The following is a 27,794-nucleotide window of genomic DNA, read 5'->3' on the forward strand; positions in this document are numbered from 1 at the left end:
TCTTATTACCTTTCATCTGTATATCCCTATGGAACATAAAAATCAACTCTTTGAGCAATGTGGAAGGTTTTCTTTTTCGAAAAAAAATAGATACCCCAAAAGGATCTCAAACTAGTTTTAACGGCAAGAAAACGAGATCAGAAAACATCTCCCGACATTAATTTTAGTGTAAGCGATACTTTAAAAATTCGACCCCAACCTCAAAGTTACTCAATAATCATCTTATAATCACAACGAATATTTTTGTGAGCTCCAATAATGCTTGATTGACTAGGATATCGATGATCATAAATGCTACTGACGATGATGTGATAAGATTAATGCACATGACTTATTTAAATATCAGCAAATTTAATCAAAATATTATACATAAACATAATCATGAAAGAATTAATGTCATACATTAACATAATAATCAATAGCTTTGTTAATACCGAGATGGATTTATCGAGTCACGAAAACACCTGTGTTTTTAACGGTGACATCTTACGAGCCTTGGTGGAAAAACGTTAAGCATGTGAGGCTATGCCATCAACAATGGACGGATTAAAATAATTGGAACAAATAAGCTTAGCTTGGATAGCTTTGATTAGTGTATCTCACCTGAGAAGATAAGCTAAATTAATCCCTCAATCCGTCACTTGCAATTTGATCTACTAGATTAACAACAAAAGAGAGAAATCAAAATGAAATAGTAGTATTAATATTACCGTCCTCAACCAAAGGCAATCAATCATGTGAGCAACATAATCTTCTTTTTGTTTATGTCCACTTGGATAATTCATACTACTTTGAATTTATTTTTATAAGTACATCATGTATCTCATGATTTTTGTGAGAGAAAAAAATATTGATAAAGATTATGACATTCTCTATTGCATCGATAAAGAATTAAATTAGGATTAACTTAAAAATATTTATAATTAATTTCACATGATGAAGAATTTTAATTTTCTGTATAGATTCGAGTATACGAACAATGTTAATTTTGCATCGACTTTCTGTTATATCGTAATATTCGAATATCGTACTTAATATTTATATTTTATTAAAAAAAATTAATTAATTATAATTTGATATTATTTGATTCTATGACGACCATGCTATGAACCACTACGGTGGGTACTCAATTCAGCCACACTACAATTGTAATGTGCACTCCCTCCAAGTCTAATTTCTTATTCAAATACAGAGAGAGAGAGAGAGGGGACCGAATCGACTCGATCCCAACTCTCCTCTCTTCTCTCTATTCTTCTCCGCCTCCGTCGCCATCCATCCGTTGCTTTCCCCCTTCCGCCCTCTCGGCTCCGTCGCTTTCTCCGCTGACCCCCTCCATTACTAACCCGGTAAGTTTACAACCCCTCTCTCTCCCCCCTCCCACTCTCCTTTACGCTGTTCGCTCTATTTCTCTGGAACCATTCTTTCTTCTCTCCTCTTGTTTGACGATGGGGATTAGGGCTAGGGTTTTGGTCCTCGGCAACGATGGCGGAATCCGGGGTCCCCGGCTCGCCGGAGAGCGGTCACTCCGGCGACCACGGCGGCGGTGGCGGAGGAGGAGCGAACGCCAGGGAGCAGGATCGGTTCCTACCCATCGCCAACATCGGGCGGATCATGCGCAAGGCCATCCCGGAAAACGGCAAGATCGCTAAGGACGCCAAGGAGTCCGTGCAGGAGTGTGTCTCTGAGTTCATCAGCTTCATCACCAGCGAGTTAGCCCTGCCGAAACCCCCCTTCTCGCTTCCTTTCTTTCTCCCTTTCGCTTATTCGTGGGGGGTTTCGGTGCAGAGCGAGCGACAAGTGCCAGCGGGAGAAGAGGAAGACCATCAACGGCGACGATCTTCTGTGGGCGATGGGGACGCTCGGCTTCGAAGAGTACGTCGAGCCCCTTAAGCTCTACTTGCAGCTCTACAGGGAGGTGAACCTCCTACCTTCTCTTCCGTACTTTAACACAGGAACCCCTTTTTGTCGTGCTGTATTAATTGGAGGAATTGCTTCTTTGTTTCTGCGACTATTGCTGCGAAATCGAACGTGATGGTGCCCTAGGTCGAGGTATTTTTCTTGTGTTTCTTTTTTTTTTTTCAGCGAATTATCTTTTTTTCCGAAATTTTGATTCATATGGATACCGCACTAAATTTTCCTTTCCCGTCTGGTGAAATCTTGAAGGGCAACGGCAAGGGTTCACGTCCCGCAGAGCAATCAGGAAAGATAGACGGGGCAATTAATGGGGACCCAGGTGCTTCGGTAGGTCATTGATTGCCTTCCTTGACCACTTTAGATGCTTTTCTTAATCAGGATATCTTATTCGTTTATGAGTTTATTTACAGCATCTTTTGTACCTCTCGACTTAATTATACCCTGCAAAGAGGAGTGTAAAGGTACAAGATGCCTACTGTTACTCTTAATCCATATCATCAAGCTAATTATGTCTTCTTGAAGTGTCAAAGATATATTTTAGAAGACATTTATTCGTAAGTTGAATAACAAAAATGTGAAGAAACAAGAAAAGATCTACACGTTTTGTTATGACTCGATGATTTGATACTAGAAAGGGAAAGTTTATTTTGTTGACATTGATATGATCAACATTAAAGTGATCAAAGATATGTTTGATGGAATGGTGGGTGACACCATAAGTACGCTAGAATGTGAGATGAAGTTTCTGTCATTGTAAATTGCACCAAGAGTTTGATTATTTATTTAGATGTGGTGGATTGACTTGCTAGACATTTCTAGATGAAATCTTTATGTTTGCTGTTATAGACTCTAAAATAGAGTTCTTGACAAAAAATCTTCAGAAGGTACCACTTAGTATCTGTTCTAGATCAATGAAAAGGTCTCTGGCATAAAATGGAAAAACAAGTGAAAGTGTCATCAAAAAATTTTAAGTGTAACATTCTTTGGTATTATTCAATTCTTTCATTCAATAGAGAAGTGGAAACTCCAAAAAGTGATTGTTAAAAAATGGGTTGCCTCGTGCATAGACTCTTGCTACTGCATGGTAAGGAGAGGGTTAAAATACTTATATGGTTAAAGTGGGTTTTCAAATAGTATATGCTTATGAAAAGTTGTCTGAGATGTTACAAGTGGATAGCACTATGAGGAAGTTATATGATTGTTTGTTCTTTATGATTCATAATGTTCGGCAAAAATATATGATAACATACACAAGTAGTAGAGATGAGGATGTTGAGATGGCTGTTTATTGAAAGAAATATTTTTGTGAAGGTGCTTGCTAGGTCAGCCATGCTTTATGGATCTGAATCATGGATGCAGTGTTGTTGAAATAGTGACTTGCACCGCAAGATCACATGATAACTGAGATCAAATGCAGCGAGTAGGCCTAGTTAGTGCACCAGATTTACAGATTAGGCACAACCAATATCAAATCCAGTAAGTCGGCTTGATTATTGAACCAAATTGCAGATTAGGTCATCTTGCAAGTCAACTTGATAAACTCAATCGATTCATCTAGCTGCTGTAAAGCTTCCTGTTGCCACTTCTGTTGTTGCCAGCCATATCTTTCAAGCGGGTTGTCCCTGTCCAGAATGCACCTTTCCAAAACAGATGATGTCTTTGTTTTCCAAACCCTAGACCTAAAGCTTCACGCTGCTGTTTTGTTTTGCTATCATGTGTGATATCTCTAAATCAGTTGTCCTCATCTCATGGGTGCTTCTCTCCTCTCCTCGCTCTTTGATTACCACTCTCCCCTCTCTTCTCTTCTCTCTTCTTCTCCTTCATCTCCTGCTTTTGCTCCTCTATGTCCTTTAGCTTTCATCTCCTCCTGCTTCTCTTCTTGCTGCAAAATCTACCTTGTAAAATTCCAGATATTTGTATATGATTCTTGTCATGCGGAAGACAATAACCTTTCTGCTAGTTGCATTTTTATTTAAATTTCAGAATAGTTTTTGTTATAATTCTGTTGCTTTGTCCCAGGATAACTAAATCCATAAATCCTGTAGATCGCCAACAAGCTGCAATGTACATGTCGTTGTCAGACTATTACATAAATGGACAAAGATCAAAGTTAGATGAATCAAATATCACAAACATGGGAGTGTTTTACAGAAATTGAACCCAAACCACTTTTTCCAGTTGTGGCAACTATTACTTTCCATTAGTTCTTCTTTAGATTTCCTCGAGTGATGTTTATCATACAACATTCAATTGATTGTCAACCTTATACAAGTAGTTGCTATTTGGGGAGATTGTTTTTTATGAACTTTCTGTGGGAAGATGCTTATTGACAAATAAGGATTGACTTGACATTCTTGATGTTGAACCAACTTATGAAGACAACAAAATAGAAAAGATATAGATCAAGAAGCAATTGACAGTGGACAAGATCTCGAGGTAGTAGACGATGTGGAAGTAATTGAGCTATCAGAGATTTCAAAAGATTTAAGTTAAACAATGATATACTAGAGGATGATGTCCAAGAGGACAGTGAGGATGGGGATGTGAAGTTCAAAATTTAGAAAATTTGTTTTGAGCTTATTTGTTTTTCATTTGAACTTAATATTCAATGAGGAGATCCATGTAACCTCTATTTGATAATATGAACTTATTATGAGAATTATGATGGTTTGGACATATTTATTAGCATTTTTATTATGTCTCATATATTTTGAGCTTATATATGGTGACAAAAATATATTATTTTGTGATGTTAGTGATATATATGTTGGTTGATATTTGTTGTTGAAGAAAACATGCACCTGTTGTCGTTCACAAGTAAAAAACATTCGCAACTTCAAATTTGTACTTCAATTATGCATTATGTACTATCTTATTCATCTAAAAAAAATTACTTTTCTTTGATTATGTAGTCACTTGATTAATAGCACAACTATTGGCTCAATATATATCAAAATTACTAAATGCTAACCAAAAGTATATTTATACATGTGAGTCTTAAAATTAATTTTGAATATGTCGTAGGAGTTAATGATTCTATCATTCAATCTCATGATCCAAATTTATGTATCCTCTTATAATCTTAGATAGGAAAATGAGTTTGATACCGTTGGTTGGACTACTAAAAAAATAACGTGTAGATAGTATGTGTAATTGAGATAAAAATGCTAAGATGGATATGTGGAATTATTTGGAATGGTAGAGAAGAAATGTTCACATGTAAACAATTGTGCATGTTTAAAGGAGTCTTGTAGATATTGTGGTTGGACGAGACGAGTTGATTAGTAGCAGTGGTGTGAGGAGAGGTGGTTGGAGACTTAAAGAAGACTTTTGTGGAAATAAAAAGAATATCTTGGATGCTTTTGATTTAACTAGAAATATTATCTTGTATCTGGCTCAAGAACCAGAAAAGATGTAGTGAACCCAAACAATTGGGACTTTATGGCTTGATGTTCTTGTTTATATTCATGGTTTGGCTTAATAGTTATGATTTGAGGGCTAACCTCCATCTAGATTTGTATACAATCTTTAAAGTGTCGAGATTGACAATTTCCATCTTCTGACATCTTATATCTCATTTCATGGGAGTGAACCATGCATGGAGTTATATGCATGGTTTGCTAGTTGGTCTAGGATCAGTTTTAGCATTTGAAATCATCAGCAGTCGGATCAGTTTTAGCATTTGAAATCGTCAGCAGTCGGATCAGATTTTCAGAGTATATTTCTTGAAATCAAAATGGGGTCATCTTGAGTTGGTGGAAATCAGTCCAAACAGGCAAAAAAATCTGCTGTTAAAGTGATCTAAACTTGCTGTGACTGGGTCCAGTTAATTTCCTGGCTTTTGGGGATCTTGGGATCGATCCCAGACCTGACCTGCTGATCCATTGTTATTTGAATGAAGGAAAATTTTCGCACATTCGTGGAAAAGTGAGTAATCATGGATTTACTCTTTGAAATGTTGAAATATTTGGTAGTATCTTTCTGTAACCAGGGGTATACACGATTTTTCTATCTTAGATTTTTTACCTCTACCAATGAAGAATGGCATTCTTGATAATTCTTGAATTCTCAAGGAGCAGGCAATATATTTCACATTTTTAAGGAGTAAATTTGATATTTTCATTCATGTGGACACATGATGTTTCTTCTTAAACAAATTATATACATGTTATGAGTGTATAAGAGGATATCCGTAAATTAATATTGTAAGATGCTGCCTCATGTTTGTTTGTGTAACTATATTAATATAATTAGAGGTAAATAAGGTGACAATCTTTATGTATCTCTTTTCTTGCAGTTCAATGGCATGTAGGATCGGTTGTCGTGGACTCGAAGGGTTGTTCCTAGGAGTGCGTACTATGTGCTTCAATCAGAACGATAGCCTATGAGTTCTTGCTGCTGCAGACATATCTGTTGTTATTTCTTCATGTTGTATATTGCCTGGCCTTCCAAATGACCAGCACCCAGAAAAATTGTTCCAGCCCATGCATGTCTTGGACTTGGACCCATCACTGATCTCAGCTCAACTTTGGCCTTTGCTAAGAAATTTGTCTTGACTGTTGTGAAAACAGACTTATATAGCTTGTGAAATTTGGTTAAGGAATCACTGTTGCAATGTTTTACATGCTTCATTCTGTATCATGTCAAATTTAAGGAGCTATGTTGCTTGGATTTGGTGCAGTAATCAATACTAGATTTCTCTTCTTTTAATTCAGGGAAGCTTTCAGTTCACTTGACCAGCTACATTGCAAGTGTAAAAAATTTGGTGCATAGTATTGAATTAATATCTTTGTTGTTTTCATACTATCTCGTCCAACTTTGGTAAACTGTATTCCACGTGTTGATGTTTGGTTGGGTGGAAAATATTGGCCATATCATTGAATTAATCAAGGATTTAAATCTTATCATTGAATTAAATCATAACTAATACATACAAATAACACTCTAGCAATATCAAAACATATGTTTTTATTCCAATGCTCGACTAGCAATATCAAACCATATCTTTTCCAACGAGAACACGTCGTCAATAACTGCAAGGAAACATCCCTAACACAAATCATCAGGAGGCAGAACTCAGAGTAGAGGAGGACGGGTGGGTGAAGCTGAATCGAGTGGCTGGGCATGTGGTGGCGATGGCAGGGACGGCGAATGGTCCTTGCAACAGACCGACGGAGACGATCCTGTAGGTGGCTTCGGTCATATGCAAGCCATCCCAATGAAGGTATGTCGAAGTATCGTCGCACACCGTTTGCCCTTCGCTCCCACACGGCCGTGAAGAGTTGTAGTTATACGGGCCGCCACCTCCACAGCACGCTAAGAACCGCTCCTCGATTCCTGAAACCACCACAAACTCCTCGTCGATCTCCTCACAAATGACTTGTAAAAGCTCAATCAGATTCATATTTTAGTACGACAAGATTCACGGAAAAATTCTGGTACCAAATCGCTCTGGATAGCTGAAGATGTTCATCATGGCACCGTAATAGTCGGCATAGATTATGACGGCCTCAGGGTGCAGCGCCTGCAGCCGCCGGACCTCGTCGTGCAGGTGGCCGTTGTGGTACTGAGAGAACTCATTCAACCACCTGATGCACCCAATGGCGTCATAATCTTCAGCTCGATCGCTTCGGTAGATGGTGAGGTAGACCGTGTTGCATCCGAGAGGAGTGATTCCCGGAACCAGCAGCGCTCGCGCTCCCAACTCGATCAGTTTCTGGCCGACAAAAGGCAACAGCGATTCAGATGGAACGACAATTAAGATGCATAGAGTTGGAGTTCTACATTGATTCCCGAGCTGATGGTGTCGACGACTAGAGGAACGAAGGACTCTGTCTCCTGCAAGCTTCTTCCCTGAGACAATGGGAAGTTGTAGTCGTTCCCCCCGATCTCGCCCATCAAGAAGAGAGTGTTTTGGAGCATATCCTCGCAATCTATCGAGGATAACAGATCAAATGTTACAGTAGCTATCAACCTTAATGCAATAAGCTTTCGTTGTAGGATAATTACGCGTCAACGTTCCAAATATTGGGGATAGACTATAAGTATAAGCAACAATAAAATAAAGTGTGTATATATATATATATATATATATATATGAGAGAGAGAGATTTTACTATACATCTAAAATATAAAATTATTTTTTTGGTAAAAAATAAAATTATGTGATTCTTAAATTTGAGAGTTTTAATTCTTACACAATAAATTTTTATAATATATCAGATAGTAGATAAAATGAGCAGTGGCGAGGTGGGGGCCACCCATGTGAGATGGGGGTACGATGGGGGAGCAGCGAATGGAACGGTAGACCTGTGGGAGAGGCGCAGAGGGAGGGCAGCAATTGCTGGAACCACCGGATCTGAAATCGCAGCGAGCTGTTGGTGGAGCCCGTCGTGATGCCCTTCTCCTGGAAGAACTCGTTGTCCATGGCCGTCGCCCCCGCCACCGCGAAGTTCACCCCCTTCCTCAACCTTCCGCCCCTCCACGCCTCGAGGTACGGCGGCAGAAGCGGCAGCCCCATCGCCTCCGCTGCAACCACATGAAGTCTCTACATGCACCCAGCCGGTGGCGGACAAAGGGAGGACGGACGGAGAAAGAAGGCATTCGTACCGATGAAGTCCACGATGAGTCGGCCATCGGAGAAGCGCCCGGTGGGGCTGTGGAAGTACGTCATCCCGTATGGCGGCCAGCCGGCCTGGCAGTCGGCTTGGCCGGGGACTCGGATCAGGTTGCCGGTGTCGGCGAGGGAGTCGCCGAAGCTGAAGATGGTGGAGTAGCAGGCGGTGGTTGATGAGCCGAGCAAGAGAGGAAGGAGGAGGACGAAGACGGCGGCGGTGGGTGGCTCCATTGGATGCTGATGCCGCGGAAGAAGCGCGAGGTTGCGGATGCATATAGAGCTCGAGTCTTTACTGCTGACGTTGACAAGACAAACAACAGAAAGAAATCTCTTGAGACCATTAGATCTAACTAATATATATATATATATATATATATATATATATGAAAGATTTGGGCTTAGTTCCATTCCAATCTCAAACTCAGAATATTTTCATATATGACTCTTCATATCATTTAATTTCATGCGAAGGATTGGTGTGTTCGCTTGGTATTCTACACCCACAACATTATTGAAGGAAGGCCACTATGGAATGATCTCAGTGGCCATCTATTTCTATTTTTATTCCGATCTTGATAACATGTGGTCTGTGAAAACGAAAGCCATCAACTATTCATATGGTTTCATTTCATGGAAGGAATTGGTGCAATGTTGCCCTCAATTTTCTCCTAATCTTTGGTATATGTGATCCGTAATTTTCCATCAATTTCATGTGATGGATTGAGACAAAAGAAGAGAATACTTAATTATGATGAAATCATAAATCATATGCTCTTCTGACGTAATTAGTATGATAAATAGGTTTCGTATAATATACCCACAAATGTAGTGGAGTTTTCCATCAAACAAGAATTAGAGGCAGACATCAGAAAACCTATAACTATTATCATTCCTATATGACAACGAAACACTTCAAAATCTCATCATATAAATATTTTTTGTGTGAAGAATGAACAACAAAATTTCGTGTTCTCTCTTTGGTTACCTTATCAATTTTGTTTTACCCAACAGTGGGAGACGACATGGCATTTATTTCTTTATTTGTTGAGAAAAAAGCAGCCTCCTCGCATGCATGAATGAATATTACATGAGAAAAGCATGCTTCGTGGTGATTTCATGTCATCCTTTTTGCTGCCGTTTCAGAATTTTCAGCGTTGGAATGCTGTCTAAAATCGAGCTACTTAATCTCAAATGTATCTCCATAGCATTCGTGTGGTTTTAGATGATTCTTTTGAGGCTAATACTGTAGAAAAGAGTGTTGTACGTATTTGCATGCATGAGGTTTAGCACAATAGGACATTGAACACATCTTTAACCCTCTATTTCCCATGTTGTTACTTCTAAATATATTTTGATGACTAATTTTCTAAATCATAAAGAAGGAACCATTTTATCATTATGGACTATAAAATATAATATTGTAATAAAAATTTGAGATCGAATATATACATATTTTAAGTTATGTGTAGAATAATATCTTTATGAAAATTCAAATATTTAAATTTTTTATCTATAATTTTTAGTAAAATCATATCTATATAATTTTTGGATGATTTTCCTTAAAAATATACTTTTTCTAGATTTTTTTTTCGTAAAGGTGCACTTAATTTTTAGTTTTTCTATTTGGTATATTTTTTTAATACATTAAATGACTCACATCATTGTTGATGTCTTTCTCTCTCTTCATTGTAACAATGGCTTAATGGAAGCAACAACAAAATAATCGAAATGGTAAAACAAACGCGACAAGATCATGTGAAGGGGAAAGAGATGATGGGGTTAAAATAGAGGGGCCATAGCGATAGGGCGAAAGTGACAAGACCTCGTAGAGGGTAAGGAGGCAACATGATCAAAATAGTGAAATAGAGGTGATGAAATGAAAACGAAAAGGAAGAAAACGACCTCGATGAAATGGAAGCAATGGAACATCATATAAGTGGGACAGCTCTAAGGCAACCTACATACCGTCAAAGGGGGAGGTGGCGTCAACGAAAAGCATTTAGGGTATCGATGAAAAAGGAGGATACCAAATTAGAAAATAAAAAGCGGGATTTAGGAAAACCTCAAAAAAAAATTCTAAGCAAATCGCTCTAATTCTTTTATTTCTTTATATATCTTTAGTAAATTCATATCTGTAAAATAATATCTTTCGACAAGTAGACAACAAGTTATATATTATTATTTTATTATTACTACAAATACATTAACGAAACGTAATTTACTTGATAGAGCTGTGGCTCGTAGTTTGGGCGGAGCAGCTCGTTCATGGCGACGTCGTCTTCGAAGGGAAGGCTGATGGGACGCCAGGGAACCGAGGGAACGGCCAGGCCGGCGGTGGTGTGGACGAAGGAATTGTAGGAAGGTTAAACGACGGCGAAGGCGGCAGGACCGACGCAGGTGGCTGGAACGGATTTGGAGGCAGCACGGTTGGCGGCCGAAACAGTGGGAATCCACCGGCGCCTTGCGGCGGCGACGACTGGAAGGTAATTGTCGGCAGGGGGAGGAAGAACGCGAACTGCTCCTGCTTCTCAGCTTCGAGCACTGGCTTCTGATAGCACAGCTCCGGCTCGTTCAGCGGCTTGAAGCTGAAGAACCCGACGGAGTAGACATGGACGCCACGCCGCCTCGACTTGAGTCGCAGCCCGGCGGCCGTCGCGGTGGACGCCACCGCGCAGAATGGCTCGTTGCTCTCGAGCAGCTTCACCGAGCAGGCCTCGATGAGATGGACGTGCTTGCTTATCCTCGGCGGCAGGCGGACCCCAAACACCCCGCGCCGGTTCGTCGTCACCACCTTCCGGTAGCCGCGCCCGCTCGCCGCATCTCCGCACTCGACTGCCACCGAAGCACCTGACGACAAGCAAAAGTAGCACCAACAATGATATCTAAGCCTTGTTGAGAGAGAGGCGAGAGAGCTGACCGGAGATCAGGTGGCTGAACTTGGAGAATTCCTGGTGAAAGCATGTATCACAGTAAACAGTTCCGACCACCACTGCAGACGGGGACTGATCCCTCGCATCACGAGCAGCAGAGGAGCAAAGGAAGATGAAGAACAGTGAGAGTACAAGTGAGCAGTGAGCTTCGCAATCCATGGCCTGTAGAAAGCGTAGTCCCCTCGATTTGGATCCAACATAGGGTCCGCAGCATTATATATAATGGAATGAGAAGAATACGATGGGACTCGATGGGCTCGCCTTTTGCTGATCAGCTTATGAACCTTTGAAGCACAATAATGTCGATCACAGGAAAACAAATGCAACTGCTTGCGAACTAACAAAGATGAAGAGATGACTGCCTTTTGATTAGACGAACCAGAAAAGGTGAGCAGCGGCAAGGGATAAGGGAAGGATGAAGGTACCTTTCTTCTTTTTCCTCTGCCAAGCCGGGGAAGGTGTGAAGCTTATGTACCGCCATAATTGGGTTGGGTGACTGTTGGTTGCTGCCTGTTGAGGGCTTGAAACACGACCGCAGGCAGATTGGCTACAGGATAGAGATCACATGGATGCTGACACTGCATGCTTCAAGGCAAAATGGGGGCATTGCATTGATCGAATTGAACTGAGGTGCTTTGGCATAAACATTGAGCCTGCCAAGGATCACAAACATCCAAAAAAAGCAAATTTAGTATTTGGATTCAACACAGTATTTCTGTCATAGATCTTCCGGAGGAATTTGATAGTGACACAATCCATTTATCTTTTGTGACAACAACCTAAACATTTGAATCAAATGCAGCACATCAAGCAGAAACACATCATGATTCAGGTGATGTGAGTACTCATGAGGGGGTTTATCTTGCAGTAACTGCTGCTTCATAATCAACTGGTTGCATGAACATCATTATTTGTCCCTTTCATTTGACCAGTAGCTATTTCGACTGATGTCCATAACATAGAAAGCTTCATCAGGCAATGAATTGGCACAGGAAAAGTGATTAGATAAACCCTTCATGAGGTGCAGGTACTGGCAACCAACCATTCTCACCGAGTCCTATTAGCACAACATCACCTGAAAACAAGATTCTAGGTGAAGTTTGGATGTTTGACCCTTTTAATAGATACATGCAAAATAAAGACCAGCAGGAGGTAAAAGCTGGATAAGTAATGTCATAAGCACTTCCACATGCCATAACTTTTCTAGCAATAGAACCAAATTATCTCAATTTAAATACTGACCCTTTCTCATGGATAATTGTGGCGATACGAAAATGTTTGGAGCAGCATTTGCAGATCTTATTCTGTAGGAACAAAGCCTTAAACAAAAATTGCTCGAATCATGTCAAGCAGTAGAACAGTTGACATGAATGCTCTGAAGAGATTACAGCAGAATATGATTAAGTAGGTTACATAAACTTTTTAGCTAAAACAATGTACCAAAAATAATTCTGGAGTTGACCTGTAGAGCCATTCTAAATCGTCAAGCAGAAACTGAGATATCAAAAATTACATTGGAGCTATACTCCCACTTTCCAGCAAGTGCAACCTCTAAAAACTGATACCAATTCTTCGATACATGTTTGGGTGGTCTTATATATATGCATATTTTCCCATGCTTGGACATTCATATAATAAGCATCCTAAAATTCTATGAATCAGATCTATTTTCAATCTAACGATAAATATAAAAATGATCATTTATATTATTTACAAGCCTATTATATAAAGCGCTAAAAGGAGAATCACCTCCATCATTTTACAAATTCCCAAATATGGAAAATGAACCAAGTCATTAGTAAAATTAAAACTTTGTCTAAACGAATTATCTCCAAAAAATTTACCACAATGTCAACAACTGATTTATAACCTCAGACAAGATCTTGGTCTTAAATTTGGCATGATATGCTGCCATTTTGCAGTTCTATGTAAACAGTTGTGCGATCAAAACTCCATCTCAAGCTTTCAGGACACTGGCATCTCCTGGAGCTAATGAAAGAAATTGATTCTTATTTTCTCTGTTTTACAGTCTCTGTTTTGTTCATCTGGTGCTATTCCAAAAATATGAGGTCCAAGTCTAACAAAATGTAACATCTAACATGGAATCATTACACCTTCTAAAATGATTTGTTAAATTCCCAATATCCGATGCTGTTGTGCTCCCTACCCAGTCGGGCATTTGTCCTCAGAAGGTAGGAATTGGAAATTGTGCATCAAACTATTACGAGAGAACATGAAAAGATAACATGTAATCTTCAACATCTTAGTGCATCCAACAATCTTTAACAAATGGATCTGAGAAATTGATGTATCGTTCCCATAGATGTCTGTACCTGCTTATAGCTAGTTTAAGCCATGGCTTCATCTTCCCATTAAAGTGCACAACAGCAGCACTCTTAATTAACCTATCATCAATATCAGAATCATAACCCAATCCAAGTACATGCCATCTCCGATCAAGGGGTTCCATCACCCCATAAAACGCCAGAAGGCCAGGAGCAAGAGTGCCTGTCTTCCAGAGCATCTGATCAGCATTTTGTTCCTGCCAGTAGTGATATTTGTCAGTAATATTTTCCTTCTTCCATGCTACTAGATCAAAAATGTTCATCCCAAAAGCCCATCCACATGCTTGTGGATCAAATCTTGAGCTAATGACTGGATTAGAGAAGTTGAGATACTTGTAGAACCTATGGAATGCTTCTAGACAGGTCTCCACAGCTCCAATAACATTCCCGTGCAATTCCACTGAGAACAAAGGGGTTAGATCCTTCTGTACCACAACATCATCATCAAGGAACACTACCTTTTCCAATTGGGGCTGTATCTGTGGGATGTAGAAGCGTAAGTGATTCAGCAAGGAAGCAAAATTAGGGTCCTTCAACTTTGTTTCCCAACTCTGATCTTTTGAACTACCAGCATTGTTATAAGCCCATGTTTCGGAATGCACTAGCCGTTTGATCAATGGAGAGGATGAGGCATTCAACCAAGATAACTCTTCTATGCTCAGAACTTTGACTGTGCATCCTCTAAAATCGTTCCTAAGAAACCAAGTAGTCATAGCCCAGTAATTGACCTTGTCTGTGACCACATGAAACACAAGCTGCTGAGGATGATCAGCATTAGAGGCCGTGGAATTCACAACAACAGATGTTGCCAGCACATTATCAGAGAATATATATAAATGATATAGGCTGTTGTCAACAAGTCGAGGTGAGTTCCTGCCCTCTTCTGACAGTTTTCTTAGAGATGGATTTTTATACCACTCCTCTGTGAGCTTTATGTTAAAACAGTGGAGATTTTTGGGCATGGCTTTTGCAGCCAGTTCACCAAATTTTGCACTCCGCACAGTTGCTGCATTTGCATGCTCTTCAAGGGCAAGGGTGTGGCTCTTTAGTTTTGCTATTGTAGTAGCAATGTCATAATGGAAATCTTGGGCCTTGTATATGAGCTGTGCTAGTTCACTGACTATATGATGTGCTTCTTCTAGGGTGATTGGTTTTCCCCTCACAGCTGCCTGAGAGAGCAATCTTTGACCATTACGTATCTGTGATCTAAGCTCCCAAGCAAGCTGAAGGTTGTTATGCTCCTTGGCTATGATTATATAAGCCTTGGCTAGTGTCAGCTGATCTGCAAGTTGCCTGGAAAATGAAGAACTGTTTAACAGTTCTTGCATGAGATATATTGTTCCATGAGAGTTATTCCCATCAGTTGGAATCTTTTTCTGGGAATGAAAAAAACAAGGGAACCATAAGCATATAGAAGGTGCATACTGAAAAAGATAAAAAATTTCAACAAACTTGTGTATAATACAAAATCATTGCACATGTAAAATGAAGATATCAAATATATTTTTCACACCATTAAGAACAGTTGCATTCAAATTCTGAGTTGCAGAGCAAGCAGGATGTTTAGTAAAACATCATTTTAGATGTTGCATTCTAGAAAAGAGTCCAGAAAATCAAACTCGGGCAATTTATGGTTGCTTCTTTGCGACCTAGGTGACCAAGGTTCAAGTTACAAAAACAACCTCTTTGTTTGTAGGGGTGAAGTTTGTGTATGTTGAAGACCTTACATTAGCAGAACCTTGTTCAATTGACTTCCCTTTTTTTTTCCGAAAGAAAATTAAGCTGAACTAATCTACAAAACAGAAATTTCTATAAGAAGAAAATAGATACCAAAATCTTGGATATCGATACAAAAACTAAGCCTTCCAATCGTAAAACCCTATACACATTTTAAGAAAAAACATTCCCATAAATGGTTTCTATTACTCTAATTTATTCATTACATAGGCCATAATTAATTAAGTTGTGAATGTCACGGTCATCATCCTAAAATGCTTAAGTGCAGGTTACTCGTAATACACTCATCAACCAAATCAATCTAAATGTTTGCCCATGCACACTCATCAACCTCTTAAAAGTCAATCTAAATTTTAGTCCATTTCTGATGTGGACTAAATCAGGGTGATAATGTTTCCATTTAAGAGTTTGGCATTGTCTTCGAGATTCAACATAACCCAGAATCAAACCCCAGCAGTGTGGTGCATATGAGGCTTAACCCAGTGGTGCTTTCACGTCATGAAGTAACATGTAAAAATAATTGGTGTTACATCCTAGTACATGACAGGAGGTGATAAGCTTCCATCAAGACTGGTCCAATGAAGTAACTTGCAGGAACTAACTACAAACCATACTCCACAATGATTAGTTGAGCTACTATGCCGTAGGAGAATTGACCATAAAATCCTACGGAGTCACAATCAAATAAAGAGGGGGGCTCCAAATTGGCTATCAGGTGGGTCGAACATGATCTGTATCATATATTACCGAACTTGATTGCTTAATTCTTTCAGATGCTAGATTCTCCGTTTGATTCATGAGTTAAAAACCCTTCCCGGAATGCCACAAGAAAGAAATAAAGATCCCCAAGAAACCAATTTATGACCTTTTCCCCCCTCAATCTTGTGACTAACATTACCAGATCACATAATCGAACCATTTTAACGGATTCGGCACTAGAAACATCAAGAAGAAAACCGTGGTAACGTACCCTTACCGGCGGCCTGAATCGGTCCTGATGATGGTGCTGAAAGAAGAAGAGAACGAACCCAGCGGCAATCGAGATCCCAAGAAGCGAGCAGATCCAGTACGAGAGCCGCCTCGGGCCCGGGCGCCGGAACTCGGGCGCCCTCCGCCGCATGCGTACGCGATCAAACAACAAGAACAACAATAAAACCGGCTCCTTTTCGCCGACCAAAATTCGTCCCTCGGATTGAGCCTCAACGGAGCACCGATTGGAACTGGATTGGGCGGCAGACTCAAAACCTCCAACCACGATACGAAGATCCAAACACTTGGAATCGATGGAGAAAGACGGACTCAAAGATCGGAACGTGGAGGTTCTTTTGGTGAGAGCAGCGGAGAGGAAGTGAGCGGATATATATATATATATATATATGGCATTGCTTACAAGAGACGTACAATGTGAGAAGAGTAAGCCATTTTACATGAGTCGATTGAGGGAGGTTAAGGGGAAGTTAGAAGCCAAAGAAAAGGACAATGTTGACAAGAAATGTTGGGATGTGGTAACACTCTCAATCAATGTTCTTTGGAGGCACTCATTGATGATGACTTTGTGCCACCTAAGGAGAGGAGAAAGAGGAGAAGAAGAGTATGATGGAAAATGTGCTACTTCTTGTAGTCACTAATCACCAAAGATTGATTGAATGATTTAAGATTAGACAATTTGCAAGGTTTTCTTTTTTTCTTCTTATCTTTAGTATTCAAATATTATTATAGTTTGGGCTATAGATGAGAGATATTGCATTGGTCATAACAAATTTCAATTAATATTATATGAGCTTAAACCCAATCTAATCTGTTTCCAATTTCTTATGATGTTGACTTTATTTTTTTTGTTTGCTCCTAATTGTAATTGGAAGCTTATGGATGAAATCATGCTGACCTTACCATTACATCAATCCATCTTCTTTTTTTGCATGGAGCACATTAATTAGTATATTAGTCTTTACAGTAAGTACATTAAATTCTGCATGATCTATTTGATTATCAATGGGCAAAAAGCATTTTCTTTGATTAAATTCTTAGAGATATAAATTCCATGCTTTAGTTTTAGATTTCATTTAATGGTGTTTGTTCCTCACTGCACCAATCAATTTATTAGATGAAAATAATAAGATTTAAGATCTAACCACATAGTATGTTATGATTCATCATTTATTCTTATCCATATAAATAATCCATTTTTATGATATTTTTTTATTTTATTTTTCATCAATATGAAACTAAATATATGCTCATCAAAATGACTCCTTTCAATCCAATATATTCTCTGCATCTCTCATCACTTTCCCTACCACCACCAACCTTCACCAAACTCCTCCTTTGATCCCACCTCACCATGTTCTTCTTTCCTTCCATATCACATCACACTCTGCTCCCACTTCTTTTTATATTCCACAGCTGTAAATTGGCCATCTTCAGCTCTGTCATTGGCAGATTCACCATCACTTCACCATTGACATTGACCTGCAACCACTCTAAAACCTTTTCTTCCATATCATGATCCTCAGATAGTGATGGTGGCAACCAGGAAAGGGGATCATTTTGAGTCAGGACTTATACTTTGTGACAACAAGATCCTGTCACACGGGAAGAAGAGATTCCTTTTCCTTGGCACAATCCAAATGGCATACAATAAATATAGGAAAACACTTCAATATATTTTGAGCCTAAACATGAATGTAATTTGGGAAGAAGACTCAGAACATTGTGGAATGGTTTTACAAGAACAAACCTTCTTTTCATTCACTGAGAGCTCGACATGCAAGTCAGAATATATCAGATCTGTTGAGTTCAAAGAGACAATAAACATTACATGATACTTTCTACCTGCTGTGGGCATGGAAGGTAGATTTAACAGATGTCGAGGACAAGGAAGAAGCTGCTCTCTCTATCTTCTTACAGTGATGCTTATGATACTTTGGTTTGGTGGAATTATGAGATCACTGGCAGAACTATGGCCGCAGTATTATTAGTGTCAGTTTGTTCATTGATTATTCGAATTGTCAGCTTCATGATCTGATCCTTTCTCTGTAGAAAAGAGCGAAGCTAAAAACGGAGCCAGCTGTGGTGCTCGAAGGTCAACATTGTAGGATTCTCCTTTCTATAGTTTAGTTTTAGTCAGGAGAGGACATAGCATCTGCCGAGGTATTAGGTCACCAGTTTGTCATGAAGATTCCTCTTCATGTAATAGTTTAGAGTTACTAAGCTTATATGATCTTTAAGTTTCAAAAGACATGTCTAAAATATTAAAAAGCATCAAAGGGCTTTTCCTTTGTTTCAATAAAAAAAATTTACTATGACAAAATGTTGAGATGTATGTGTGAGAAATCACCAGAAAAAAAATATGAAATTAAATATCTTCGTTCATAAACATTCGGGTGTAGCTTCGATATAAGATGAAATAAAAAATATTCTTTTTACCGGTTTCGAGTTACATTCGGCCTCACATTATTATGATTTTACTACAGGAAGCTAAAAGAGTTCATCAAATCTCTTCACTTACATGCTCAAGAGGGATAATCTTGACCCAAGTTCTTTATTTTTATTTAAATTCTTATCAGTTTTTCTGATCAGATCTATTGAATTCATGCTTATCTTCTAACAAGTTGTCCTGTTGAGATTATGTTACATGAGTTGTCACTCATTTACTGATATAGAGTGGTATTAATGATCTCCAAAACTTGTAAGACATTATGTGGAAAGGTGATTAATTCAGCACAGGTCCCTGTCCTTTAAACTGGAACCCACAGATTTAATTGGAGATGAAGAAACCTCAGTGCAGTACCCTACATGAATAATCTAGCTCATTTCAATCTTTCACACATCTAAAAGATGCAAGCATTCAAGCCTCATAATTATGATGTTCTACAAGTGTCTGCATATTTTTTTCAGGTGGCTCTGCTCTATGCTGTTTTATTGAGTAGCATTAAGTATGTAATCTCACCTTGATTTTTATGAACTAATGCAAATGATGAACAATGAGATACAGCCAAGCAGAAACTAGTTGGTGAGTCCTTATTCAATTAGTCTGTCGATGATAGATAACACTATTTCTACAGAATTTTGTTTTGGTACTTTGATTAATAGTTTGATTTACTTGATATTATAACAATCTTCTCAATCTGTAGTGGAAGGTGCATATATCAGCATAATGATCTGTCGATGATGATATGGAAAGCATCAAACTTGGCAATGATTAGGAAATAATATGGCAACCAGATATAGCTTCTCTAATCTACTTAACTTGATCCAAGTTGCATCAAGGGAATCTTTGGAAATAAGAGTCTTCATAGAAAACAGAATGCTATAAAGAAAACATACTAACAGCATGGTAATATGGTCACAATGTTGAATCACAACATCTTGTTTCTTCTTCAGCTGAGAATATAGAGTTTCAGAAAAGTGTATAGAAACTTATTAGTCTGCATGCAACAATTATTTGATTACATCCCACATATAAAATTTACATGGCTTTGTCAACAAGCTAATCATACAACACACATAAAGACCTTATCTTTGTTGTCCTCTTTATTCTTTGAGATCAGACCAGATGATTGGAGAAGATGGTCTGGAGGGGGATAGGCAAAGACAATGAATATATAGATATATAGAAGTAGCACTGGAATCATGGATTTTTCATATCCATCCTGTGATGAATCCATTGACATTCTGTGCCATGGCTTGACTGTGCGATGGATCTGCAGAGGCTGGATTGAATCTGCAAGTCCGGATCAGAACAGGAAACTTAGCCACCACAATGTTGTACTAATTGTGTGGATTCACCAAGTTGTTTCAGGAGTTTGAGCATTACCTGATTTGCAGTGAAGGATCACATGCCAGAGGCTGAAAGAACTGTTCGGGTCGAGGAGGCACATTGACAGTGTTGCTGGCACCGATGTGCGACGACAGTTGCAGCAAATTCTCGGAACTAACTTCTTGTAACTATGTTAAGAAACCAAAAGAAAAAAAATAGTGAACTTTTGTCATCATTTCTGATAAAAGAATTTTGTTTACATCTTGGTATCAAAAGAAAGAGAGGGCTCCTCTGATTAGGATATCGGAGAAATAGCAGAAAAAAGCCTCAGATCTATGTGCAGAATATTTTGTCGACGAGAAGAATAATGCCACTAAGTGGCATCTCACAAGAAACAAAGAAAATAATCTGAAGGAAATGTTCTTGAAGCTTGCAAGAGTGAGATCCATGTGCAAGCCAAGAGAGAATAATGTAAAACTTGTACAATCTTATAAGATGAAAGACTTCAAAAAGGAATGCATTTATTGCCCAAAAGAACAGGACCTGAAAAGATCAAGCCAATGGGCAACATATAGTTATCTTTTTGCATCAACATTTAAATCTTAAACATTGGCTACAAACATGAATCTAAAATATAGATTCAAAAGCTGACTTTGAGGGAAGAACCTCTTGTACCTTTCTTCTTAATGTTTTGTTGGATTCCAGCAACATGTGTTCCTGCACAGAGATAACTTGGTTAAATCAAACTTAATACATAATTGATCATGCAAAATCAAACTCAATCCAGGCATTATCAGAATTGAAGTAAATTACCTTACGCTTGAGATCCGTTAGCTGATCGATAATTACTTGGGTCTGCAAGCATAGGAGGAAGCATTAATAATCAGTCATTCTCGAGAAGCATTATTGTATATCTTTGAGGAATATTTGAAGGCATAGCCTAATGTCAGAAGCATTAATCATGGATTGTGAGTGCTTAACATCTGTTGCTGAGTACCTTTGTTGATCTGATGTGCCTTAGAGACATCTCTATCTGTTCCTCAAGTTGATCAAGCTCTTTAGTATTTAGGTCATCTAAATCTTCACCAAGCAGGTTTCTACAATGACATAGATAGCATTTCATTACCAAACAAACACTTGCTCCGACACAAAAAAAGTAGACAAAAATATGAACTTGTATTCCAGTAAACAACACAGAATCTTCATCAAAGAACAGAGTTCCAAGTACTACTTCTGAGAATGTTGTAGATACTCGACTCGAGCTTTCAGCTTCAAGTAGTCCTGATAAGTATTCTGCTTGAGGCCACAAAAGCTAAACATTGTCAGGTGGTTAAACATAAATGCAGCCATTTGAATGAATATTTTGGTTAAAGCAATGTAAAGCAGAATCAAGTTGACAAGTAGAGTTCAAAATGTGCATAATGCTGTTCAAGAGAATGGTTTCATCTGTCGGCATTAGTTCTTTTACCGATAAATTTAAGATCTTGTTTCAACTTAAGCCAAAAAAAACAGTTAATAGTCATCGATGTCAATTAGTGCAACATTGCTAATCAAACAATAGACTCCGAAAAGATAATACTTTTCACTTCAAACTCAGCAACAACAACAAGAAGAAGCTATAGCTAATCAAACAATCGACTCCGAAAAGATAAAACTTTTCACTTCAAACTCAGCAACAACAAGAAGTTATAGTGACGATCTCAAACAAAAAACTCACCACTAAATCAAAGATTTCTTGGCTTCTAGACCACCTTCATAACAGAAACTAGTGTGCAAAGCAGCATAAGCAATGAAATGTTGCATGACAACAAACACAAGCGCATTTATCCTCAACTCAAGGATAGTTGGGCATCGCTCACGCATACGATCCCTAAGCTACGGTCGGAGGAGCTTTGATATTATTACATGTTGATGACCTATCTACAACCTCAAGAAAGAGCATCTTCATCTTCATTATCAACAAACAAATGAGAACAAAACAAGGAGTAGCCACTCTAGATTGAGATGAAGATCTGCTAAATTTGATGATCCAAGACATTACCCAAAACGTTTATGGGAAGCCGGTAAGTGACAACTCATGGTCGATCCAGCATCGAGAAAAGAAGAACTCCACAGGTATATCAGATCTTTGCCAGAGCAAGTTTCGGCATGCGACGAACTTGAACTCACGCAAATCATGTTTAATTGGGTTGTTGTTCTTGTGTCAAATGATTCAGTTAACTGTGCCAAGGCTTCTATGGCAGCGTTCCAGTTTTGCATATTGAAGCTATAATTATATATGTTTTGTATACCTCCAGAAACAAAATCAGCACTCATATTCAACAATTTGTTCTTGGTGATCTAAAGAGAGAACAGAAGCTTCTGACTCATTTCTCGTATATGTATCAAAAGAAGCCATTCTAAGCAACGCAAAGAGTTCAAAGAACACCGAAATCGGTCATTGTTAATGAGGACAGAATTCACCACATCCCAAGAACATCCACATGAAGCTGTATCTACTTTCCAGAGGAATGCATACAGATTCATCAAATGCCATGCCAAGAACTGACACAGCAAGGCATGATAACATGAAGAAAAATCTGTGTCATGGAGCTACTGTGATTGTGAGAGTCATCTACCTGTGTCTCATTTGATGAAACCATAGCTTCTGATGCATTGTAGCTGCACCTATGGTACCTTTCAATTGTTTTGAGCAAGCTGCATGAAGTAGAACAGAAGTCATATCCGGAGCAAAACTTACAGATATGAGTTCTACATAAAATGTCAACATATTGATCACCAAATGAGGTGAGAGGTTGAAAAGAAAGAGATTGTGAGGGCATTGAGCTGTTGGAGAAGAGTTATTTTCCAGGGAGTACAGCCTTCTGGTTTGCCACTGAGCTCTCTGTACTTGCACAGGCTTCTGTTTTGATATATTTTCCTCTTCTTTTTTGCCGTCCACAGTTCCCTGTACTTGCAATCCTTTTCTTGCTAACATATACAATGGATAATGGAATAGAGACTGATCTCATGGACTCAGACAATCTCATCAAACCATGTAAAAACATGTCTTCATTCGATTCTGTTGTTCTAATTAGATGTCGGTCTATCTAACTCAAACAGCAGGGAAGAAGGAGAATCCAAACCTTGTCGGCCATCAACATCAGGACTGACGGACTCCCAAACTGAGCTTGTTGGGATCGCAGGGAAGAAGATCTACTATATCGATCGAGCTATGATTAAAAACCCTGACTCTCGTCTGACCAGAAAGGAAAAAGGAGCAATAAAAGAACCAAACAACATCAAACCACGGCCTCAAATTAAACCTTCAAACCAATTTACGGTGCATCCATTTCTACCGCTTTGACAGGTTTCCAACACTGCCAGCTTTGTTGGGATGGTTTTCTCTTTTTCTTTGATGTAACAGTTTTGCTTTGAAGTGAGACGCTTTTAATCTGGTGATGTAGGAAGCTTAATCTTGCTCATAAACAGAATCAGACGGAGTCATCCATCCTTCTTTCCCAACAAAAAGGATAGGAATGCCAACCATCGGTGAGTCCTGGCACAAGCGAGGAAGAAAAACGTGGTAGAGGTGTACGAAGAACGAAATCTGCGGCGGTCATGAAATGCGTCGTGAGGAATCTTGGGGATGTAGGCAAAAAGCCATCAAGAAGGCAAAGAACAGGGATGAACATGTAGCTACAGAAGGGTAAAGACCAAGAACAAGGGATAACATGAGATAAGCGCAGTAGATCTGGATGAAAGAAATGAGAGGAGCTCCCATCAGATCCACCTTTAAAGGACATGTTTCTTTGACGCAAAGATCTCTTGACCGAAGCACAAGTCTCTAATCTTCCCCGGAGGACCAAGAACAACATAGGAATCTCAAATGGAACAGTAAGACCTAAGATCGAAGCACCATGGAAGAAACCCTACTCATTTCCCACCCAAATCTCCATTTCTTGACCACCAAATCTCAAGAAACATGTGCCTCTTCTAAGCCAGGACGGCTTGTTCTTGAACCAAGAACGAGGGTAAGCGAAAGATCCAACCCTTGGGACATGAATCTTCGGGAGCTGTCATCAAGAACTAGGAAAAGAAGAGGGAGAGAGATCGAGGAAGAGGAGGTCAGGAAAAGGAGAGAAGTAAGAGAAGGCGAGCTGTCCTCTTGTCGTGAGTCTTCTAGTCAGTGGAGTTGCCGTCCACTTACGTACCTGGAGCTGCTGCAGAACTCGAAGAGCCTGCCGCGGCTGGAGAAGATGATGACCCCCACCTCGGCGTCGCACAGGATTGACAGCTCGTAGGCCTTCTTCAGCAGGCCATTCCGCCGCTTCGCGAACGTCACCTGCCTGTTGATCTTGTTCTCTATCCTCTTCAGCTCCACCCTCCCTCTCCCCATGACGACGTACACCGGTCTCCTCTTCCAACTCTCTCTCTCTCTCTCTCTCTCTCTCTAACAGGCAGTTGACAAGATGATGCTAATGCATGCTTGCAATCACGGGATAAGGAGAAGAAATCTCACTTTGGCATCCTTCGTTGGCTTTGGATGAGGAATGATCCATCACTCAACCGACGGCAATTCTTGTATCGTACCATGACAAGAGAACGTCATCTGGTGATCCTCTTGACGAACACGTGTCGAGCGAACGAGGTCTCGATGCATGGATGAGATTGCCACTGGGTTTGGAGGGCGATTACGTGCTGCCGATTATTACAGTTGATGGTTAGGGTTTTTGGGATGGAGACACGCAGCGGAAGGAATGTGGCTGTGAGAAGACTTCGTAGTATGAGATGTGCTGTCTTATCTTTCGGCAAATGCTTTTGAGATCGACATGATACGACTCAGAGCATCAAAAGAGAGGTTTGGATTAATTTCTATCTGGAAACTGATGCAAAGGTACGAGAAATCCATGTTCTTCGTGTTTATGTGAAATATATTCTCCTCCATTCAATAGAACTTCTTTCTCTCTTTATGAATCACGTCGAATTAACGATCAAAATCGACCATATCAATGGTGCGATTAGGATAAAAGGAGACAAATTTCGTAGAAAAAGAATGATTGGATGAAAGAATATATGTTTTCCTTTGGACAGATAAGACTACTTGATTCTGAGTTTATGTGATGTGAGACTTGATGAGTCATGTAATCGTACAGCCTAAAAAGAATATGATACCGTTCTTTAGATGATACTGCATGTTTCACTTTTAGCTAGCAATTTACGTTGGAGACTAAAGTTGTGTGTTCTAAGTTTGATAAACCTGAAAGAACCTTTGCAAGTTAATTAGATCGTAATCCAACCTTAAACTTGTCTCATCACAATCTTCTTTGTGTTTTAAGAAACTATTACAACTCTCATTTAATATTTGAGTCATTCTAAAGTGATCCTTTTAAGGAGAAAAAGGCTAATTATCATGCAAAGAAGTTGGACATTGTTGTCATGACCAAACTCTCCCGGAGTACCTCACCATTTGTCCATGAAAAGGAGACGTGTAGTAGTAGTCCTCATGGAAATGACTTGATGATAGGACACTTGATGGGCATATGTTCCTAAGCTAACAAGTCATGGAATTCAGATATATTCTTTCATCAACGTTACTTCAAATCCATTGGGTAATAATACTTGTTTGTCACTCTAAAAAGCGTTTACCCTTATCGATTGACACCAAAATCCCATCGACTACATGACATTTTTTATTTCATTAATTATAAGATTAATTCTTTTCCTGAAGCAAATTAACTTCTCAAGAAAAAACAGCATCTCTTTTTTCTCTTTGTTTTTACTCTTGACATGAAGCCGATGTGAATGCCTTGGCAGTAATTAGGTCCGCTTATAAGTATATCGAGTTCATCCATGCACACATGCTTGTGTCGTCGTCGTCAGTACTCTCTCTCTCTCTCTTAGAGTCTCTGTTTTCCCATCGTTTTGGTTGTTCCGAGGAAGAAGAGGAAGAGAGCGGGAGATGGGAGGCAGGAGCACGTTAGGGAAGGCCAAAGGTGGGGAGGACGGGGGCGGGACCCGCCGTGCACGGACCAAAGGGAGAAGGGCTCGAGGCGGGCCTCCATCACTGTTCCGTGGTCTACAGTCGTCCCGTTGCCGTATGCGACGCCTTCGACCGATCCCGTCACCAGAGTCGCTGTTCAACTCGTCCTTGCGCGTGTTGGCTGTCCCCCCCCCCCTGCGGGCTGAGGCCGACGCTTCGGGTACTGCTCTTTTCCGACTTCACCCACGACTCAAGTCACACCCCATGAGACGCTTTAGCCCGTGTCAGTATTCCTGGCTTCGAGCGGTACCACGAGTCGCGACATAAGTAGCTGCCCGAACATGCCTGTGCTTTTCTTTTTTCAGTAAAACTATATATATATATATATATATAATTATTATTATTATTAATCATCTCTATGACAATGCGCCAATTGAATATGCAAGAATATTCCATCGTCAAAGCAATTGAATAAAGGAAAGTTTCTCTAAACATCGAGAACTTGTATTATTTCAGATATAACAATACTAAAAACAAAACAAAAAAGAGATCAATTTGAATCACGTTAGATCGGTCAAGATTGATCATATCGGTATTCTTTCTCAGTCGTCGTTCCCAAGGTCGGGAGAAAAGGGGTGACTAAAGTCGTGGCCGGAGTGGTCGCACCTGACATTGTTGTTGTCACCTCGAGCAGTCACGCCTCATAATTGTACAGTAGACGTGGAATTATGAGTTGCTGACACGGATGTCACATCCGCCATCACTCTCTTCTGCTTATATATTTCTTTCCTTTCATTTTCACCCTCAATATTTCTTTTTTTTAATTCTCAAAATACTATATAATTTTGCCAACTCTTTACAGTGTTTTATGAGTTAATTTTTATTCGTAAAAATATTATGTAGTATTTTTTAAAAATATGTTTTAAATTAAAAATACTGTATAATATATTTTTTTATTAAAAAAACACTGTACATTTTGAGCAGGAAATTTTTTTTGAATTTGAGCGAAAAAATATATAATAGTTTTAGGATTTTTAATATGTGATTAGTTTGAACTACAAAAAATGTCTTTGGAACTTATAATTGCTCACACAACTCAATTCTTTAGTCATTAATTGACACCATATGGTTGGTTTAATAAATGAAAATTACTTTGACAAATAAATAAACAAAGGAATTCCTATATCAATTCATAGCAACATGATCATACTTGGATTAGATCGGCAGATTTGGTCACTCCACATCACTTCCGAGTTCATCTTTTCGAGTTGTTCCCTATCTTTTGACCCATCATGCTCATGTTCTCCACCACTGAGCTCTGTACTCGCTTGCTCCCGCATCAGGACTGTTGTGGTGGCTTTCCTGTGGCATCCAAGTGTGGCGAAAGTAACTCGATGCTCCTCCTCGGGCTGTCAGCCTGCATCGGGTGCAGCAAAATGATGGCAGGGCAAGTGAGATGAGGTACCAAATGCCAGTTCAAACTGTGGCTCCTCTCCAACTTTGTTGAGCACACTGAAACACTTTTTAGTCT

At 39.3% G+C, this 27,794-nt stretch overlaps 5 protein-coding genes across 9 annotated transcripts; 1 reads left to right on the plus strand and 4 right to left on the minus strand.

Annotated features, from left to right (window-relative positions):
- Positions 1–1,149: 1,149 nt before the first annotated feature.
- LOC135588437 (nuclear transcription factor Y subunit B-4-like) lies at positions 1,150–6,536 on the plus strand. Of its 2 annotated transcripts, none has more exons than XM_065080564.1 (5): positions 1,150–1,346; positions 1,463–1,709; positions 1,786–2,049; positions 2,164–2,241; positions 6,212–6,536. In XM_065080564.1, exons 2-3 carry the CDS (start codon positions 1,483–1,485, stop codon positions 2,030–2,032), a joined length of 474 nt encoding a protein of 157 aa, XP_064936636.1. In that variant the 5' UTR covers positions 1,150–1,346; positions 1,463–1,482; the 3' UTR covers positions 2,033–2,049; positions 2,164–2,241; positions 6,212–6,536. The 2 variants fall into 2 exon arrangements, with proteins under 2 accessions (XP_064936636.1, XP_064936635.1); XM_065080563.1 differs by having other exon boundaries at positions 1,151–1,346; positions 1,457–1,709.
- A 329-nt stretch (positions 6,537–6,865) lies between these two features.
- On the minus strand, positions 6,866–8,853 carry LOC103996059 (GDSL esterase/lipase At1g28590-like). Its single transcript, XM_009416868.3, has 5 exons — positions 8,524–8,853; positions 8,224–8,442; positions 7,699–7,847; positions 7,357–7,630; positions 6,866–7,251 (listed from the first exon to the last, which is right to left on the minus strand). Exons 1-5 carry the CDS (start codon positions 8,759–8,761, stop codon positions 6,977–6,979), a joined length of 1,155 nt encoding a protein of 384 aa, XP_009415143.2. The 5' UTR covers positions 8,762–8,853; the 3' UTR covers positions 6,866–6,976.
- A 1,886-nt stretch (positions 8,854–10,739) lies between these two features.
- LOC135588438 (uncharacterized) lies at positions 10,740–11,830 on the minus strand. Its single transcript, XM_065080569.1, has 2 exons — positions 11,448–11,830; positions 10,740–11,377 (listed from the first exon to the last, which is right to left on the minus strand). Exons 1-2 carry the CDS (start codon positions 11,617–11,619, stop codon positions 10,794–10,796), a joined length of 756 nt encoding a protein of 251 aa, XP_064936641.1. The 5' UTR covers positions 11,620–11,830; the 3' UTR covers positions 10,740–10,793.
- On the minus strand, positions 11,610–16,921 carry LOC135581019 (hexosyltransferase GAUT11-like). 4 transcript variants are annotated; one of them, XM_065080566.1, is made up of 6 exons: positions 16,513–16,921; positions 13,794–15,181; positions 12,703–12,779; positions 12,240–12,535; positions 11,886–12,113; positions 11,610–11,744 (listed from the first exon to the last, which is right to left on the minus strand). In XM_065080566.1, the coding sequence occupies exons 1-4, from the start codon at positions 16,660–16,662 to the stop codon at positions 12,462–12,464; spliced, it is 1,689 nt and encodes a 562-aa protein (XP_064936638.1). In that variant the 5' UTR covers positions 16,663–16,921; the 3' UTR covers positions 11,610–11,744; positions 11,886–12,113; positions 12,240–12,461. The 4 variants fall into 4 exon arrangements, with proteins under 4 accessions (XP_064936638.1, XP_064936637.1, XP_064936640.1 ...); XM_065080565.1 differs by having other exon boundaries at positions 11,886–12,535; XM_065080568.1 differs by lacking the exon at positions 12,703–12,779 and having other exon boundaries at positions 11,886–12,535; positions 16,513–16,920.
- Positions 16,922–19,895: 2,974 nt separating this feature from the next.
- Positions 19,896–24,826, minus strand: LOC103996476 (agamous-like MADS-box protein MADS2). The gene is made up of 8 exons (XM_009417399.3): positions 24,495–24,826; positions 22,920–22,998; positions 21,533–21,594; positions 21,299–21,398; positions 21,115–21,156; positions 20,977–21,018; positions 20,359–20,489; positions 19,896–20,265 (listed from the first exon to the last, which is right to left on the minus strand). The coding sequence occupies exons 1-8, from the start codon at positions 24,677–24,679 to the stop codon at positions 20,184–20,186; spliced, it is 723 nt and encodes a 240-aa protein (XP_009415674.3). The 5' UTR covers positions 24,680–24,826; the 3' UTR covers positions 19,896–20,183.
- Positions 24,827–27,794: the final 2,968 nt, after the last annotated feature.

The sequence above is a fragment of the Musa acuminata genome, chromosome BXJ1-8 (genome assembly GCF_036884655.1).
Source record: "Musa acuminata AAA Group cultivar baxijiao chromosome BXJ1-8, Cavendish_Baxijiao_AAA, whole genome shotgun sequence".
In the NCBI taxonomy this organism is placed as follows: Eukaryota; Viridiplantae; Streptophyta; class Magnoliopsida; order Zingiberales; family Musaceae; genus Musa; species Musa acuminata.